Source organism: Chlorocebus sabaeus, chromosome 9 (assembly GCF_047675955.1).
Source record: "Chlorocebus sabaeus isolate Y175 chromosome 9, mChlSab1.0.hap1, whole genome shotgun sequence".
Lineage (NCBI taxonomy): Eukaryota > Metazoa > Chordata > Mammalia > Primates > Cercopithecidae > Chlorocebus > Chlorocebus sabaeus.
In genome coordinates, this window is record NC_132912.1 from 10956507 (window position 1) to 10974510 (window position 18004).

An 18004-nucleotide genomic window follows, 5' to 3' on the forward strand; every position below is an offset into this window, starting at 1 on the left:
GATGTCATTATAGTTGTAGAAACTATTTCATTATAATCTTTTGTTACTCTCTTGCTAACTTTCTAAAGGGAAAAACATTTCATTAATTATCAAAGCACCCGGAACCCTTTGGGAGGTACAACTCCATATAAAAGCTATTATTATCACCCACATTTGGTGAAGTATTTGGGGATTAAAAGTGTTATGTAAATGTTTACACATGATTACGCTGTAGTCTAAGATTCATGGTGGGACAACACAGACAGCCCAGGAAGAAGCTTGAAGTTCCAGAAAGGCAATGATTTTTGTACAAGGTATGAAATTCTCTTTTAATTTTAGTCTAAAGACAGTTGCACTTCTCAAGAAAGTCATTCACAGCCATTAAGGAAAGTATCCATGACTGCTAGAGAGAAAACAAATCTAAACAGAGGGTTAGCTGCATATGTTAAGATCCACGGGTCCATGGAGAACAGGGTGGTAAGAAAGGGATTTAAAATGCTGGGATAGGCGTTTGGAGTGGCAAAAACTTTCTGACGGTAAAAGCAACCTGCTTCCAAAAGCTGTGGGAGCATCTTCCCCTCAGGAAAGAACAGAGACTCCCTTTCTGAGAAGGCTCTGCTTGAACGGAAGAAGTTGGGACCCTTCCTTCCGGCTGATGCTTTCAAGTAATAAGGACATGACAAAGCACTGATCCACAACATGTTTCCTTGCAGTCTTCCCTCTTCCTTCTCAGGGAAGTCTCTGGCTGGTGCAGGTATGTTCTTAACACTCTTAACGTTGCATAAACTCTCTTTGCAACACAGAGGAAAACAAAGACCTAAATCAGAGCCTTTAGCTGGTCTCTGTGTCTGGGCGTAATAATAATTGTTTTATTTCACTTATTCCCTGCATTTGCCTTCTACCAAAGACCAGTGAAGCTGATTTTCCATTTATGGGAATGACTTTAAAAATCCCTTTTAAAATAAGTGTAAGAAAAAGAAGAATTTGATATAAAGAAAGACTATCAAGTAAAGCTCGTGTTGCAGGCAGCTGCAGTAGAAATCTTGACGGACCGGCCAGCCAAGGTCCGGAAGCCACTGGACCAGATGATTTCAAGGTCGGCTCCTTCCAGGATCCTGAGGACAGGAGGAAGAGCTTCAGCTGCAGAGGTCTTAGTTCCAACCAGGACCCTCCAAGCCTAGAAGCCTCTGCTTAAGAGGCAGTATGTATGAAAACAAGAAATCAGTACAGTCCCAAAGAACCCATAGAGGGGCAGAGGGATAAGGAGACAAACTATGAACAAACAGTACAGGAAAGCAATACTGCCCAGATATTTTAAAACATCTCTCATGCACAATTTCAAATAATTATTGGAAGGATGTTTGGTTTTCGATAAATGACAAAAGATACACAAGGTGGAGGGGGGTGGGTTGGGGGGAGCCCATACCCTTTTCTCTTCATGTTTAAAGAGATTCTGCATTTCCTCCTTCATGTTATTTAAAAACACAAGAAAGCCAGCAAAGGGTGGGGGAGCAGTGTAGCAAAAAATCTCTGCCAGAAAACACACAGTAAAGTCTAGCTTGTTAGCAGCCCTGTTCCAAATTATTTTTAAAAAACAAATCCTAACAGTAACGTAGTTACAGCCTCTGAGGGTAGCTCTAAGCCCAGTGTCAGAGTCCCAGAGCCTAAGCCACGAAAAAAGGAGGAAAGAAAGCTAACCAGTCTCCTGCCAGGGATAAGAAAAGCAAAATCTCCGAGGCAGGAGAAATACCTCCAAGGAGGCGAAGGCTGCAGCTTGCAGTAATCTGTGAATGATTGCTGGTAAAGTCCAGAGGCTTCAGGCTTGATCTGTGTTTGTTCCCAGAGAAAGCCGAGGAGGACGGTGTTAATAAAGAGAGATTTAAGTGAGAGCTGTGCTTGGAATAAAGTGGGCTACAAAAAGGTCAAATTTGATCAGTTGGAGCAGATTACCGGGGCTTTAAAAGGTGGTGTGGAGCTGGGGTGTGGAGCTGGGAGTCGGGTGTGGGACGGAGGAGAGCGCAGGATTGATTTGCGGGGTGGAGAGAAGTCAGGAAAAGTGCCTGTCAGCCCGGGAAGGAGGGAGCCGCGGGGCGCCAGGGCCCGGCCTGGGTCCAGAATCCTCCGTCTGTTCCCCAGCACCCCATCCCCGCCTCCTCCTCTGCGGACTCGCCCTCAGCCGGCTCCTAGACAATGGTTTCCTTGGTCTCTGACTTGGATCCTCTGAAAAACTGGAAAGTTTTAAGGTAGGCCTGCTTTGCTTTCTCTCGCATCCTGGTTTGAGTTCACAGCCAAGGCCCTGCCCCCGTCCCACCCCTGTGCAGAAGTGGTTGGGGTTGCTTGAAATGCACCTCGTGGGGTTCAGGCATGAGCAGATCTGCTAGTGGGAAGACTGTTCGGAGGCAGTTGTGTAAGGAGTGGCCTGGGAACGCGAGGTCCTCCAGTTTCACCCCAGGAGGGAGGTGGCGATGCCTTGGCAATGAGGGAGGACAGTCTTATTTAAATGACACCAGCCAACTCACTGGAAGGAGTGCTCATATTGAATTTTGGGGCTTCAGAGGGGCATTAAAGGTGTGAGATGGAATGTGGTCAACTTTCTGGGACTTCAGATAGAAAAGCGAAATTTGGCCAAGTGCGGTGGCTCACGTCTGTAATCCCAGCACTTTGGGAGGCCAAGGTGGATGGATCCCTTTGAGGTCAGGAGTTCGAGACCAGCCTGGCCAACATGACAAAAACCCTGTCTCTACTAAGAATACAGAAATTAGCCAGGCATGGTGGTGGGTGCCTATAGTCCCAGCTACTTGGGAGGCTGAGTCAGGAGAATCGCTTGAACCTGGGAAGTGGAGGTTGCAATGAGCAGAGATCACACCAGTGCACTCCAGCCTGGGCAACAGAGTAAGACTCCATCTCAAAAAATTTAAAAAAAAAAAAAGAAAAAAGAAGAAAAGAAAACTTTTCCAGAAAGCCTTATTAGGGTCCTTGAAGGATCAAGGGAAACTTGGTCTCCTCCTCTGACCTCTCCCCTACCCCCACCCCCACCCCCAGGCCTCACCTGATGGTGAAACTGAATGGGCAGAATGTGTGACATAAAGTCTTTCTCTGAATGCTCCTAAAAAAGTGAACTCTGACCTCCTCATCTCTCAGAGGCCCAGAAAAATTAGAACACAAGGAGCTAGAAAGGGCAAAGTTCATGCATCTTCTCTAAGCTGACTCCCTTGGCAGAGTTCATTCTTGGGCTTCACTGACTCTAAATGGTTTTTCCTAGCAAAAGCATTTTTGGCAATTTTTGAAATATGAAAATGTTCAATTGAGGGATTTTTTTTAAAGTGGTTCTGCACAGCGTCATGTCTTCCAAATACCTACCCCAACACATGGCTTCGTAGGAGCTAGACCAGAACCCAAATAAGAAATACAAATGAGGAGAAATGTGCGGCTGTTACTGGAACTTCTTTTTCCTGACATTTATGTTGTATTAATTTGCTAAGCTTTTATTTCCTGTTCATGACTTCTGTCTTCATGTTTGTCTGATTCTGTTATTTTTAAGAACAAGATCATAGAAAAGAGCAAATTTAAAATTGCCAATATCCATCTTAATTATTCTGTTTTTAAAAAGTACTGCATGTCATTTTCTAGAACTTTCCACGGATGCTTTTTGCACATCAGGTAGTGTGTGCTATTTTATAATCTGCTGTTTCCAGCTAACATATCAAACATGTTTTCATGTTTCCGCCTAACTTTCATAACCACCATTTTAATGGCTAAATAAAGCACCATAATATTAATGTAAATTTTTTTTGAGATGGAGTCCCACTCTGTTGCCCAGGCTGGAGTGCAATGGCATGACCTCTGCTCACTGCAACCTCCACCTCCCAGGTTCAAGCAATTCTACCTCAGCCTCCCAAGTAGCTGGGATTACGGGTGCCCACCATCACATCTGGCTAATTTTTTGTGTTTTTAGTAGAGATGGGGTTTCACCATGTTTCCCAGGCTGGTCTCAAACTCCTGACCTCAGGTGAAACTCCATGTTTCCCAGGCTGGTCTCAAACTCCTGACCCTCTTTGTTGAAAATTTAGATTGTTTCCACTCCTTAATTTGTACTAACAACAACATAATGAACATGTTTGTGTACCTAGGTTTTTACTTTCATTAAATGATTGCCAGGATTTCTTGATGAAAGTTACCTTTTCATGAGTCCTTAAGTGATTTTTTTTCTGTTTGCATTTTTAAACTTTAATTATTGAAAAATGGTAAAGTACTTCTGTAAATGTTCTTAGGATACATCTATTAGAATAAATTATGCTTTCCTTTTTTTTTTTTTTTTTAACTGGATTACTAACCTGTCTCTAAAACTGAAACACTTCCTACAAGTGCTCTCAAACAATTTTTCTCAGGTGATTAACTGAATATTATTACACCAGTGGATAAGGCAGGCTCTAGCTCTAAGAATGTATATGACTATGGTTATAGATTTTGAAACATGTATCCCCCCAAAGGCCTTTTTAGATAATGATCTCAAGTCTTAACTCATTTTTAAAAAATCAGTGAGAATGTTGTCTTTCCTCTAAATATGCCCCAAGTTTAAGTGAAGCTTAGTTTTGCTAGAGTAAGTGAAGTTTCAGAAACTTGGACTGGTGAGACCTGGGAAAGAGAAACATTTTTACATTGACTCCTTTGGCTATACCAAGTTCATTATGTCCACACCTCTTCTTGGCAAGCATTATCCCACTGGCTTTTTAACTGTGTGTAATCCTTCTCTAAAGTCAGGAACCATAAAAGGATAGAATTTATAAATTGCATTTAAAATTCCTTAAATGTTTACAACAAGGCATCCTTTTGGCTAATTTTGCTTCACTGAACGGTTTACTCGCCACCAATAAGTCTCTGCCTATAAAATGTGGAAGAAGCAAAAATAAAACACAACCTGATAAATGGGTGATCTAGCAGGAGAATGAGGTGTGTACTCTAACGCCACACAGCAGGATTGTCTGTGATCTGAGTTATGTCAATAAAATGCTTTAGAAATCCAGAGAATGAAGTGAGAGGCCACGTTCTGGTAAAGAGAAAGAACAGTTACTGTCCTCATCTGATTAACAAATGAGAAGGACATTTGATATGTAAAGCATATTACGAGGCAAAAAGGCCTTTAAACCTGCATAACCTGGAATATCTTCATGTGTTTGGTCTAAGAGCTCAGCCTAGAGTTCTACCAAACCTGTTGCTCCTAAAAAGTCATCACAAGGCACAATTTTAAAACCTGCTTACACCACAATATAGTGTTTTAGGAGATGGTCTGTTTGCAGGGCACAATTTCAGGTTATAAGCGTTTTTCAAGAACTGTCTATTTGAAATCGCTCCATCCTTATTCCGTTTTGTTACATGGAGAAACCAAGGGTGGTCGTAGTGCTACTGCCTGTGTTTTAGTGACTGTCTAACCCAAGGGACATAAAAGAAACCTAATTTTCACCAAAAGACATGCCAATCATTTTCAACATTCTCCCATTTGACCCCTGGGAAAGTACAAACACTCCAGCTGCATTCAAAGAAAAAAATGCAAAAGTTAAATAAAGTATTCTTGGTACACAGAAGAAAAAAGTTGACACTGTATTAGACCTATGATTAAAAGAATAAAATAGGTGGGGTGCGGTGGCTCATGCCTTAATCCCAGCACTTTGGGAGGCCGAGGCAGGCAGATCATGAGGTCCAGAGATGGAGGTCATCCTGGCTAACATGGGGAAACCCTGTCTCTACTAAAAATGCAAAAGTTAGCTGGGTGTGGTGGCACGCGCCTGTAGTCCCAGCTACTCGGGAGGCTAAGGTAGGAGAATTGCTTGAATCTGGGAGGCAGAGGTTGCAGTGAGCTGAGATCGTGTCACTGCACTCCAGCCTGGGTGACACAGTGAGACTCTGTCTCAAAAAAAGAAAGAATAAAATAAACTTGAAAATATGATGAGTGCAAGATGAGATGTTTATAGATATGACTTGAGAGTAAAAAAGTTGATAGGAAGATTAAGCAGGGAGTGGGACCCAGAATATCTGTTGTCTCCTTTACCCATGCATAAGCCCTAAGTCACCTCTGGGGAAGGATTAAAAACCCCCAAATCGAGTTTAACTCTTCCATTTAGAGATAAGAGAATTGATGAATTGACTAAAAGAAGTCACAGAACTCATTAGCCGTGCAAGCTGTTGCCAACTCTTCCAACTCCATCCTCTCTCCTGAGGAATGTCCTTCCCCACCTCCACTTCTGTTTCCCTTTCTCCTTCAGCTTTCAGACAGCTCAGCCCAGTTGCAAGCCTTAAAGATGTCAAAAGCTCAACAGGTTATAAACGCTATCTGTAATGTCCCCCCAAGAACTCATTGGTTTCCAGCTCTAGTAGGTTTATGAATTACAGCGATCTAGCCAGGTACTCAAACTGGAAAGATAAGCCGTCTCCCTAATCCCCTATTTTCCCTCTTAATTTACATCCAAACTATTGCCAGCTCCTACTGAGTTTGACTCCTAAGCACCTAGGGACTCTTTCTCCACTTTTTTCCACCTTCCATTGATAACATCTCGTTTTGCTAAGATTGCTACCCCCTAACCAGTCTCCCTGCTTCACTCTTGCTCTCTTAAACAATTTCGCACATAGAGGAATGAAAGCATTACAAACGCCATAAATCAGATCCTGTGACTTCCCTACTAAAACTTCCCCTTTACTCTCAGAGTCAAAGCCAGTATCCTTATTTTAACCTGCAAGGCCCCGTCTGGCCTGACCCTTATGAACCTCTCCGCCTGAATCTCCTCCCTCTCTCCCCGCAGCTCACATTGCTCCAGCCCTGCTGGTCTTTCTCTTTCTCAGTTATGCAGCCAGACTATTTTGGCTTGATTTTCATTAGCTACTCCCTCTCCCTGCCTGGCAATCTTTCCTTAGCTATTGGCGGGGCAGAGGCTGCTCCTCATTCAAGCCTTAGCTCCCATGTCATCTCCTCAGTGAGCCCTTCCCTTGACCTCCCAGTTTAAAGCCAAAAATCAATCTCTAGCACATCTCCCTGATAGACTGAATCATAGGCAACAGCCAGTATTCAACTATGTTTGACTTATAAAAACGTTCACTTCATATGGTTCAGCTAATATTCTCATCACAGCATTGCTAATATCTGCCATCTGCATATATATTTGTTTACTGATTATCTCTCTCTCATATTAGAATGCATGGTTTGTGTATTTGACTGTTATATACCCAGTATCTAAAAGATTTCCTAGCACATGACAATGAATGAATGAATGAATGAATGAATGAGTGAGTGAGTGAAGGAGTCACTCTTTGTCTCTCTTATCCTACTTTATACTCACTCCATGGGGCCAGGGGCATTGTATATTTCATTCACATCCTACCCCTAGTATTTACCACTGTGATACTATGTTATTATGTGGAATGAATGAATTAACTGATGAATTAATGACTCCTAACACCTAGTTGAGTAATTCTATCTTCAGTTGCTTATTTCTCTGCCAATCAGAAAAGTGTCTAATATGGTAACATAGAAAATTCTAAAATCCTCTCTGAGAATCTGATCTATATGTAGTATTCAGGTGGAATTTATTCTTTCGAAACAAGAGAATGATCTGGAACAGATGTTGACAAATTTCTTCATCAAGGGCCAGATGAGGAGTATTTCAGGTTTTGCTGACCATACAGTTTCTGTCACAACTATACAACTTTGCTATGTTAGCCTGAGAGCAGCCATAGATGGTATGTGAACAGCTTGGCTGTGACAAAATAAGACTTTATTTAAACAGACTTTCTTTAAACAGTGGGCTGGATATGGCCCAGGGCCCATAGTCTAACGTGGTCCATGATCTCTACTAATGATCTGAGCAGCAGGAAAATAGAAGTGGCTTTCACAGGTAGTCAGAGGGATGCTTTCAAATCTCGTACGACAAGGCAAATATCAAAAACTAGTCTTGCTATTAGGATAAAACTTCAGAGGAGCCTTGGTGATATTTCAAAGGTCAGAGATGCTTTAGGTTATGAGCACTTGATCTCACAAAGATGATGAATGTCTGGGGAAAATATATGGTTTACTGCATCCCTTAAATGTTTGAATGAGCCTTAAAGCTATAACAAACTACACGTTTGCCTGTTCCCTTATGAAGTATGTGAGAACCTCCCATTAATTAAAACGGCACATGTTGACGGGAAACATAGAACAGACCCTGAAATGTAAGTCACTGCTTGGCCTTGGTTCTTTCTTTTTCATTTCTGTCTCTAGCTCATTTAGTGTACATTTCTGTTTCACATGCCTGGGACGTCTCCTAAGACACATCCCTGTGAATCTCCAAATTCACAGAGGAGAGCATGCTGTGTAAGTTTGGAGGAATGTCATGTGTGGATACCCTTCAGTTCATGTCACACGACATCTTAAAGATGTATAGAGCCGGAAAAGGTTACATGGATGCTCTGCTGGTATTTCTTGTGGGCAGGCTGGCCATCTGAAGATCAGGAATTTATATTCTTAGATGATAATATAGAAGAATTATTAGTGCTTTCTACAGGCCATGCATTATACTAAGTGTTTTTCATATAATTTCTGATTTTATCTTTGTAATAGCCCTGTGAGGTAGGTAGTGGTTCTTTCGCTCTTATTTAGAAGAAAGTGATACTTAAAAAGTTCCAGTCACTTATCCAAACACACACATACAGTAGGTGTGGAGCCCCAGTGTGGACTTGGGTATTGCTAACCCTGAGCTAGAGCAATTAAACAGTGACGCCACATACTTCTCCGATCTAGTTACTACTTTTCCTTGATAAATGGAGAAGCATCACAAAGTGTGTTATCTTTACTACACCTCTGAGAGGAAAAATTTGCACCACCAATTTTTTCCTTTTCCCTTAGGAATGTTTGAAGAATCATGACTCAGTTACTACTCAGTACTTAAAATTTTTTTTTTGCAAAGCAGCAGGAAGGGGTGTTGGCTGGAATGCATTGTCAATTCTTTTGGCAGCCTGGAGATTTCAGAAACAGGCACTTGAAGGGGAATGGAATGGGGTCACCCTAGGAATATGGCCTTGAGCTGTTAGAAACTATGTCAGTGTTTCTTCAAGTTTTTTAATGAGGGGGGAGATGGATGGATGAAATCATTTGTGTTGAGTTTGTAAGTTTTATAGCTCAAGGTGGAGGCCTAGTTGAGAAGAGCTCAGAGGAGTCGGCTGGAGTTTGATCATCGAGTCTTTATGAGTCCTCTTCTTGCTCAAGGAAAAAAGAGACAGTGTACATTGCTTTGAACAATCTAAGTCCATTTTCCATCTGATCGCCTTGTGTTCATTAAGGATCAGCTAAACCATCTGTTGAGACTTGGTAGTCAGGGACATCTGCTGGATGGGGGAGCCATCAGGCATTTAATGAGGGGCCTTTCTATGGAAACAAAAAGAAAAATCAAAAGTAATGGTTGGAGCTGACTATAAACTCAGTGTCTGAGGCCAGAGGACAGTCACTTGAGAAGATCTCTGGACACTGAGCTCTAAGCATCTTTAGATGGTGAAGTGAGAAGGGCAATGGCAGTCAGACAGATTTCCTGGTTTATGATCTGGATTTTTGTTATGATGGTATAGACATTAATGTCACCACCAAGAGTATTTCCTGGAGGAGAGCATGGGAGACACAGGGGTTTAAGTGTTCTTTTTTCTTCTTCTTCTTCTTCTTCTTCTTCTTCTTCTTCTTCTTCTTCTTCTTCTTCTTTCTTCTTTCTTCTTCTTCTTCTTCTTCGAGATGGAGTCTCGCTCTGTCGCTAGACTGGAGTGAGGTGGCGTGATCTTGGTTCACTGCAACCTCTGACTCCCTGGTTCAAGCGATTCTCCTGCCTCAGCTTCCTAAGTAGCTGGGATTACAGGCATGTGCCACCACGCCCAGCTAATTTTTGTATTTTTAGTAGAAACAGGCTTCACCACGTTGGCCAGGATGGTCTCGATCTCTCTGACATTGTGATCCGCCTACCTTGGCCCCCCAAAGTTTTGGGATTACAGGCATGAGCCACCACGCCCAGCCTCCAGTGGACTTTCTGAGTGGCCCTGATAGTGGCAGCTCTGGGTGTAATGGTTGCTCCTACATGATTTATTGTGGTAATGACTTTCTGGATGTGTAGATCCACTTGTCTGGCTTCAGTGTGCAGGACTGTATCAGATCATGGGGCCAAACAGCAGCTACAAGACAACACTGAGTCACAATAAGGATCTTGGCCATCAGGTTTTAGTTCTCATTGATGACAAGCCAGGTGGAAGGGAGAAAAAAATGAAAACGTTAACTTGGAGAGTTACAGTCACCCATTGAGGAAAACTAGAAGAATATTTGGTAAGGGGTGACCATATGTGTAAGATGGAAGGATCCAGTCCAGTTTACAGGTAAATAATAGAAATCCCCCAAAACAAGGAACTGGACTGGAATCTGATCACCCACAAGGATATGTTACAGTTTTCTATCGAAACATAAGATTTCTGTCCACAGTTACCCCCCTTTTTGATCAAACTTTTTGATCAAAGACTATTCTTGTTTATAAAATGTTTCTTGTCTCATTAAACTGGGCCAGATGATATTTATATAAGTACAGCAAAAATAATAATTGAGCACATAGACCTTTTTAAGTTTGCTTTGCTAGAAAATGAAGAATCTCCTGTTGGACTTTTAAAAGCCTCTGCATTTCTAGCAAGCCAAGCCAAGAACTTGCCGTCAGACTTCACCTTCAATACCTGTAGGTTTGGGTAAATTCCTTTTCTTTTGAGGTCCCCAAAATATTTTAATGTTCTTAGGCTTGCCAGGACATGACCATTCTTACTCACCTATATGTCTGGAAATCCTGTAAGCCAGGTATCAGCCTAGTTCTTCCAAGAGGGATTTGTACACATTCACTCCATAATGTCCACCTTGGATCCTTAAATATGTCTGGTCATATCTGATTTTATGTGTCATTCTCAAATAAGCCATTCCATTCAAAGCCTTGAACATATAAACCCATGTTTCCAATTATGTTCTATTATAACAGAGACAGAATTTTTTTTGCACCTGTGCAAATAACTGTTGTCATGCAAATAAGAATACCCAAGAACAAATTCTGAATTCTCAAGAGATCAGGTAGGGAAAAAAAGATAAATGTTTCTGTTTTGTTTACAAAAGTATAATTTAGTAGTTTTTTTGGATGATAGGTAGCTTAAGATGAAAGGAAAAGGAATTTCCTGCTATCCAGAAAATAGAGTATTAAAGAGCCAGCAATATTCCAAACAAAAGCCATAAAACATAATAATCATTCCTTATCACTTTACCAAGTCCAATATATTAAATAATTAATTTTGTTCTGCTTGATCTTGAGTTAGCAGTTTTGTGAAGCTGTCAGCTTCTCTGCTAGAGTTATGGAAAACCTGACTCAGTTCATTAGGACGATATCAAGGTTATGTAAGCAATGACATCAGAAGCTTGCACCCCAGAGTACCTGTCACAGACAGTTATTTCCATAGGTCTCTGAGACAGTTTCTTTTTGTTAAAGACAAAGTTCTTTGGCTTGAGCTGTTTGCATGAGCAGAGTAAAACAGTCACTATTTCTGGATGACAAAATACTGAAGATGGCCGTGGTTAACGATCTGATGGGCGTTCATTATAAAAATAACACCATTGACAAGAAAATGTGGTTGTTTCTGTGACATAAAACATTTTTAAATAATTGCTGGAATTATGACTGACAACATTACACTACTGTTGTCTAATATCAGGCAAAGCAGCATTGAGATAGATCCTGGACACCAAGGGCATTGACAAATTTCTAGGAACTTCTGTAACTTTTGAAATACTGCATTTACCTGTACAAATATAACCTGGGGAAGGTTCAACATTTCTTTTTATTAAATAATGGTTTTCATGAATTTCCACATCGCAAGTAAATTCAGTGATTTTAACATCTCTTTTTTTAACCAGGTGAAAGAACAAACCCTTCGAGATTTTTCAGAGGCCCTTGGGAAATCTCAAAGTCAGTTTGAGATCATGAAGGCTTCATATAGAGTTTGATTTTAGGAAGGCAAAGCTGTCAAATATGTCAAAAGGTTTGATTACTTGACAAAATAGGATCACAGGTCGCTGTGAAACAATCCTTAGTTAAGTATCTAACCAATGTGACAATGAAAGAATTTAAAAGTAAATATAGGAGGTAAGATCATTGTTTTAAAAACCTTAGTTCTTTTTAAAGTGAGAAGACGTGGTTCTCTTGACTAATCAGAGACATAGTAAAGGCAACATGAAACACAGAAAATTATTTTTATGAGATGCAGAATCTTTCTCTGCGAGGAAGATTACTAAAAAGTAGAGAAAAACCTTTTACAGTCTCTTATCAAGAGCATACCGCTAATTCAAGAAACATTCTCATTTTCAGAAAGAGAAAACCAAACCAAACCAGTTTTGAATCAATACACTATTGATATTGAAACTCATTTTTAAAAATTTTATACATAAATCCATTTAATCTTAGCAAGTCTTGACATTTACTGTGAACTGGAATGTGTCTCCCCAAAATTCACATGTTGAGGCCCTAACCCCCAATGTGGTGGTATTTGGAGATGAGGCTGTGGGGAAATAATTAGGTTTAGATGAGTTTATGGAAATGAGGCCAACATGATGGGATTAGTGTCCTTAAAAAGAAGAGATGCCATAGCTCACTCATGCTTGTGCTTTCTCTTTCTCCCCCTCTCTGCCTCACTCTGTCTCTCTGTCTCTCTGTCTCTGTCTCTATCATGTAAGGGCACAGCAAGAAGGTGCTCACTGCAAGCCAGGAAGAAAGCCCTCATTAGAACCATGCTGGGACTTTGATCTCAGACTTCTAGCTTCCAGAATTGTGAGAAAATACATTTCTACTGTTTAAGCCACTCAGTCTATGGTATTTCATTATGGTGGTCTGAGCAGACTAATCACAACATAATATTCCTTTCCTTAAACTTTCTATGACTTTCTACTTCCATTCAGGTTTCATCTTATACTTTCCATCTTTCTCATTCTGGAACAACCAGTCACTTTAGGACAAAATTACTCTTCTCTTTTCCTTAGCAGACCCTAACAATCTTCAACCACTCTGCACCATATGACAATAAGTCAAACGTATATAAACTTAAGCTAACGTTTCATAATTAATGTTTTAGTACTTTGTCTTATTTGAAAATTATTTAGATATTTAATGAATATCCATTTTTTAATTTAGCATACTTCTAAGTTTGCAAGTCACTGAAAAGATTTTGGAAACTCTTCTTAGGCAAACATTATGAAACAATTATTGTTGAACTAAAGTTTGTCAAAATAATGATTTAATTTACTTCAAATCAAATTATCATTTTAATAATCTTAAATTATCTAGAAAATATTAGTTGATGTGACTAGTAAACTCAAGGAAAACAAAAATTTATTCTCACATTATATTTAATGTTGACAACTCTGAAAACATACCTTTTTTATTAAACCAACAATATTAAACTAATCTTACCAAGAATTTGCTCAAATTACATAAACATTTGAGTTGGTTTCTATATTTCTGACAGTTTTAGAAAGATTTAATTTACATAAGTGCATATTTCTCTCTAAGCCAATTAGGATAGAACCCTTTTAAAGGATTTTGTAAATTAATTTGGCAATGCCATCTGGAGGGAGGGTACCTAACACACATACGTAAACACACAGATAGACATAAATAGAAACCTATGGCTTTCATTTTTAATATTAGCCATGAGTCAGGCATAAATACAATAATACAAAATTCAATCGTGTATGGAAGAGTTAGTTCTCATCTTTACTCCATTTGTTTTTTTTAATCCAATTTGTGTTTCTGGCAGATGGAGCAGCCAACATTCACCTGCTGAATGTGAAAGCTAAAATTTACCACTAATATTTGTGGACGAGGCCTTTGAGAATTTTTTACCTTGATAGATCATCTCATGGGGGAGGTGAACTGAATATCTGTTTCCAATTAGTTTTTCTTTTCAGCCTCAGGTAGCTGCTTTTGGGATCCCTAAGTCCCTTAAGAGTCCCCCAGCAGGGGCAGCTGGCCTCAGGTTTCAGTAACTGTCAGTAATTGAGGGGCTGGAATGGGAAGGGAAGGTTTCAGCAGAGGTGAAGAGAGAAGAGGAGGAGCCGGGGGCTGAAAGGGGCTTATATCAAAGAATGCAGGGGAGTGGAAGGGAAGATGGAGACTGGTGGAAGGAGGAAGGAGGTAATGGAGGGGAGAGGTCTTAGAGGAGCCAGTTTAGGGAGACCCTGTTTCCCAAAGAAACCACTGAAGTTCCCAATCATCCTTCATCAAGTCATGCCAACAAGAAGTGGGCAGAGTGAGTGCCATCATGGTGGAACTCATAGTCAGCAGGAGTCCGAAAACGGGCTTTCAGATGACTGAGAAGTTCCTATGGGATGGGCAGGAAGAAAAATGACTTCCAACTCAGGCATCAGGGAGTGAATCCCCACTCAGAATAAGGATCTGAGTGGATCAACACTCAGAAGAAACACTTGCAGCCCAGAAGGTCCCCTTTGAAAGAAGCCTGGGACTCTCTTCCAGCTTCAGAGAGTATGCGCAGAGTCATCAGTATCAGAGTGTCTCCTCGCTGTGCTCCCACCGACATGCGTTCGGAGCCTTGGATCAGGAGAGTCAGGCTCACACCAAAGGCCCAGAGGACACAAAAGTCTCTGTGCAGGCAGAGTTGTGCTGTTCAAGGGTCTCATGGCAGCAGATCCAGATCTGAGTCACAGCACCAGATAGTGGTCAAATATAAAGTTTTCTTTTTTTATAAATTAACTGGTCAGGACAGATTTTAATTACCAATAAATTATTGCAGTAGGGATGCACTTCCAGCATCAACAGGGCTCAGCTTTATAGAGATGACCAGGTTTTTTAAAGGGAGAATGGGGTGGAGGGCCAGAAAGCAGGGGCGCCATAGAGTCAGGAAGTGAAACATTGCAAATGTGGGCAATGTGATTAGGCAGCTGGGTTTGTACACTGCTGGCTGTAGATATTAGGACTCAGTTCTCCCACAGAGATGGGGGGACAGGGGCCCTGGTCTTCCTCGTGGTTACATTGTAAAGAAACAGCTTTCAGGTCCTTGAGAAAGACCCTCCTGAGCTGCAGAGGTTACATGCACATCTCAAAGGGATGGAGGAAGGGATCACCATTATAAGCCCTATGTATTCAATGACCTGAGAAAGTGAGGGCAGGGGCCTGTGTCAGGTGTTGGCTGGAACACGGGGTCAATTCTTTTGGCAGCCTGGAGCTTTCTGAGGCAGGCACTTTAAGGGGAATGGCATCACCCTGGGGATGTGGCCTTGAGCTGTTAGGAACTATGTCTTCAAATATGTCATGGGGGACTGATGAAATCATTTGTGTTAAGTCTGTGGTTTTTATAGCTCAAGGTGGAGGCCTAGTTGAGAAGAGGGCTGCAAGGAGTTTGGTCCCAGAGAGAGTGTTGTTAGGAAACAGAAAATCACCATGTGCCGCTCATCTCCCCTCCTGTCCCCAAATAATGTGTTTTGGCTAAAAGTCCCAGAATCCTAGGATCCTATGCTGTCCAGTCCACAGTAAAGAGAATAATCCGCAGGCAGGGTCCTGTCTGTTCTCATGCAGAGCTGTTGTATTTCCCACTTAATATTAGTCCATTCTCATGCTGCTGACCAAGACGTACCTGAGACTGGGTGAGTTATAAAAAAAAAATAGGTTTAATGAACTCACAGTTCCACAGGACTGAGGAGGCCTCACAATCATGGCGGAAGGCAAAAGCATGTCTTACATGGTGGCAGGCAAGAGAGAATGAGAGCCAAGCAAAAGGGGAATCTCCTTATAAAACCATTGGATCTTATGAGACTTAAACACTACCAGGAGAACAGTGTGGGTAAAACTGCCCCCCTGTTTCAATTACCTCCCACTGAGTCCTTCCCACAACATGTGGGAATTATGGGAGCTACAAATGAAGATGAGATCTCGGTGAGGACACAACCAAATCATATCACCACCACTCTCGACTTTAGTGCAACAGAGTTAGAGGGCACCTGAGAGATCAGTTTTTTGGTGATCTCTTCATGTCTATGTAAAAATAAGTCTCCACTCCCCAAACACCGTATTATTTAGGAGGATAGGGACTGTCCGTTCAGCACTGTGTCCTCAGCAGTGCCTGGTCCTGTATTCAGAACCCAGGTTTCATGCTTTCTAATTTCACCTGAGAGCTTCTCACTAAGTCCCCTCCCTGCCTGTCCACCCTCAAGTGGAAATAAGGTTTTCTTCTTCTGAATGTTCATAGCACTGAATCTAAACCTCAGATCCACAAATGCATATTTTCTACCTTGTAGTGTTTGTGTAGTAATTCCATTAAAAGGGTGTCAATGTCTGGAAGATAGGTAGGGTCACTGTCTGATTAAACCTGATGTCCTCTTGTATCCCTTATATCATCAGGCACTGCGTTTATCTGAGTGTTTGGATGGAAACCCACATATTCCTCATTTCTACGATGAGATATTGAACCAGGATTGCCCACCTATAAAATTGTATGATCGATGTAAGATAGAACAGGGAAGTACCTTCCCATCGGATCCCAAATCCCACCTCTGAGTGATACCATGAATCCCTCTACTATACTGCCGAATTTTTCTCACAGCAAAGCAATTCTCTTTATATTGATCCTCATTTTCTTTCAAGGCTCTTTTATTCCCACTCCTTCTGTAGAGCTGATGGACGAAACTACAAATCTGTTTTCAGATGTGCTGTCTCTGAGCTGGAGCCCTAATGTAAATCAGCTGTTCAGGGATGAGTTCTGCTGACACAGACTGACATTAGCGATCGTGTGACTGGTCCTGCAGGGCTGAAGATTGCAATCCATCCAGGGTGCAGGTGTTTCAGTTAACCATGCTGTAGAACTCCATTTTGGTTTTGCGTTGTACTAGTTTTTCATTCTTATAGACACAAATGTCCACGCCAGAAAGAATTGTTAGAGGACTGTGGAAATGGCAGTTTTATACATTTGATCATATTTCCTGGTGGCTAAAGTGAAAGATTTTGTGAACCTCACTGAGGTTTGTTATTTGTAAATAGCATGTAATGACGGCTCTGAGACTTTGCACGTGTCCTTCCTTGGCTGCCATTATTATTGTCGTTATTGGACATAACATACATTATCGAGTTCTCCAAACCTGGGATGCTTTTCCCTTTCTCCATCATAGCACATGGTCTTTATTTAAAAGATTTATTCCAGTAAAACTTCCTTTAAACTCTATTTAAACAGTTTATTCCAAATGACTGTATTCCAATAAAACTTACAGTTTTATAAAAACAGGCGTTGGGCTGGATTTGGGCCATGGGCCATGAGCCATGGTTTACTAACTCCATTGAGTTTTAGAAACTTTGAGATCCACGGTAACTTGGACAGCAACAGGGAGACTGAACCACAAGAAGGATCAAGAGAGAATATGCTTCCCCTGGTCCTGTGTGCTGAGCTAAGCTGTCCTGGGCTTTAGCTCCTGGGAAAAAGAGTGTACAAGAGATGAGAGAGAGTGAGCTGGGTTTTTTCAGACCCAGGATCTCCTTTCAGTTTGGCTATATTGAGGCAAAACAGCAATGCACACTTTGTCTTTTAAGGAAGGCTCAGCACCTCTACTCTCTAGCAAATATACATTTCAATGACCTGGAGCCACATCCTTCCGTAGCAGGCACTTATCCCTTTGGAGAAGGAGGACAGATCATGAAATGGGACCAAGAGAAGGAAGAAAGGGAAAGAAGATTCCTTTTAAAAAAAAAAAAAAAAAAAAAAAGGTTGCCCTAAAGGGACTGTAGGACTCTGGGAAGAAAGGCAGCTGGGATCATTTGTTGCCCAAAAGAGCCAGAAGATGACTTCAGAAGAAAGAGAACTTGACTCTCTTTGCCTTGGTCTGTGTCCACGATTGCTGTCTTCATCGCCACAAAACCCAACCTCTTCTTTTGGATGTGGCCACCCACGTTTTATTTTTAAACAAAAACAAAGTTCACTCATGGCTTGGATGTTAGATTGAATGCATGCA

The 18004-nt window shown here is 41.3% G+C and overlaps 1 protein-coding gene across 3 annotated transcripts in view; it reads left to right on the forward strand.

Annotated features, from left to right (window-relative positions):
- The window catches only part of CELF2 (CUGBP Elav-like family member 2), an 866615-nt gene that overhangs the window by 326351 nt on the left and 522260 nt on the right, over positions 1-18004 (forward strand). The window contains exon 1 of one of the 3 annotated variants that reach the window (XM_008002231.3): positions 1551-2222. The exons of 1 other annotated variant lie outside the window; for it this stretch is intronic. In XM_008002231.3, coding sequence (XP_008000422.1) covers positions 2170-2222 — 53 coding nt within the window. In that variant the 5' untranslated portion in view covers positions 1551-2169. Of the gene's footprint in view, positions 1-1550; positions 2223-18004 lie in introns of those variants that run through there. One more of the 3 variants, XM_008002236.3, reaches the window with a different exon arrangement.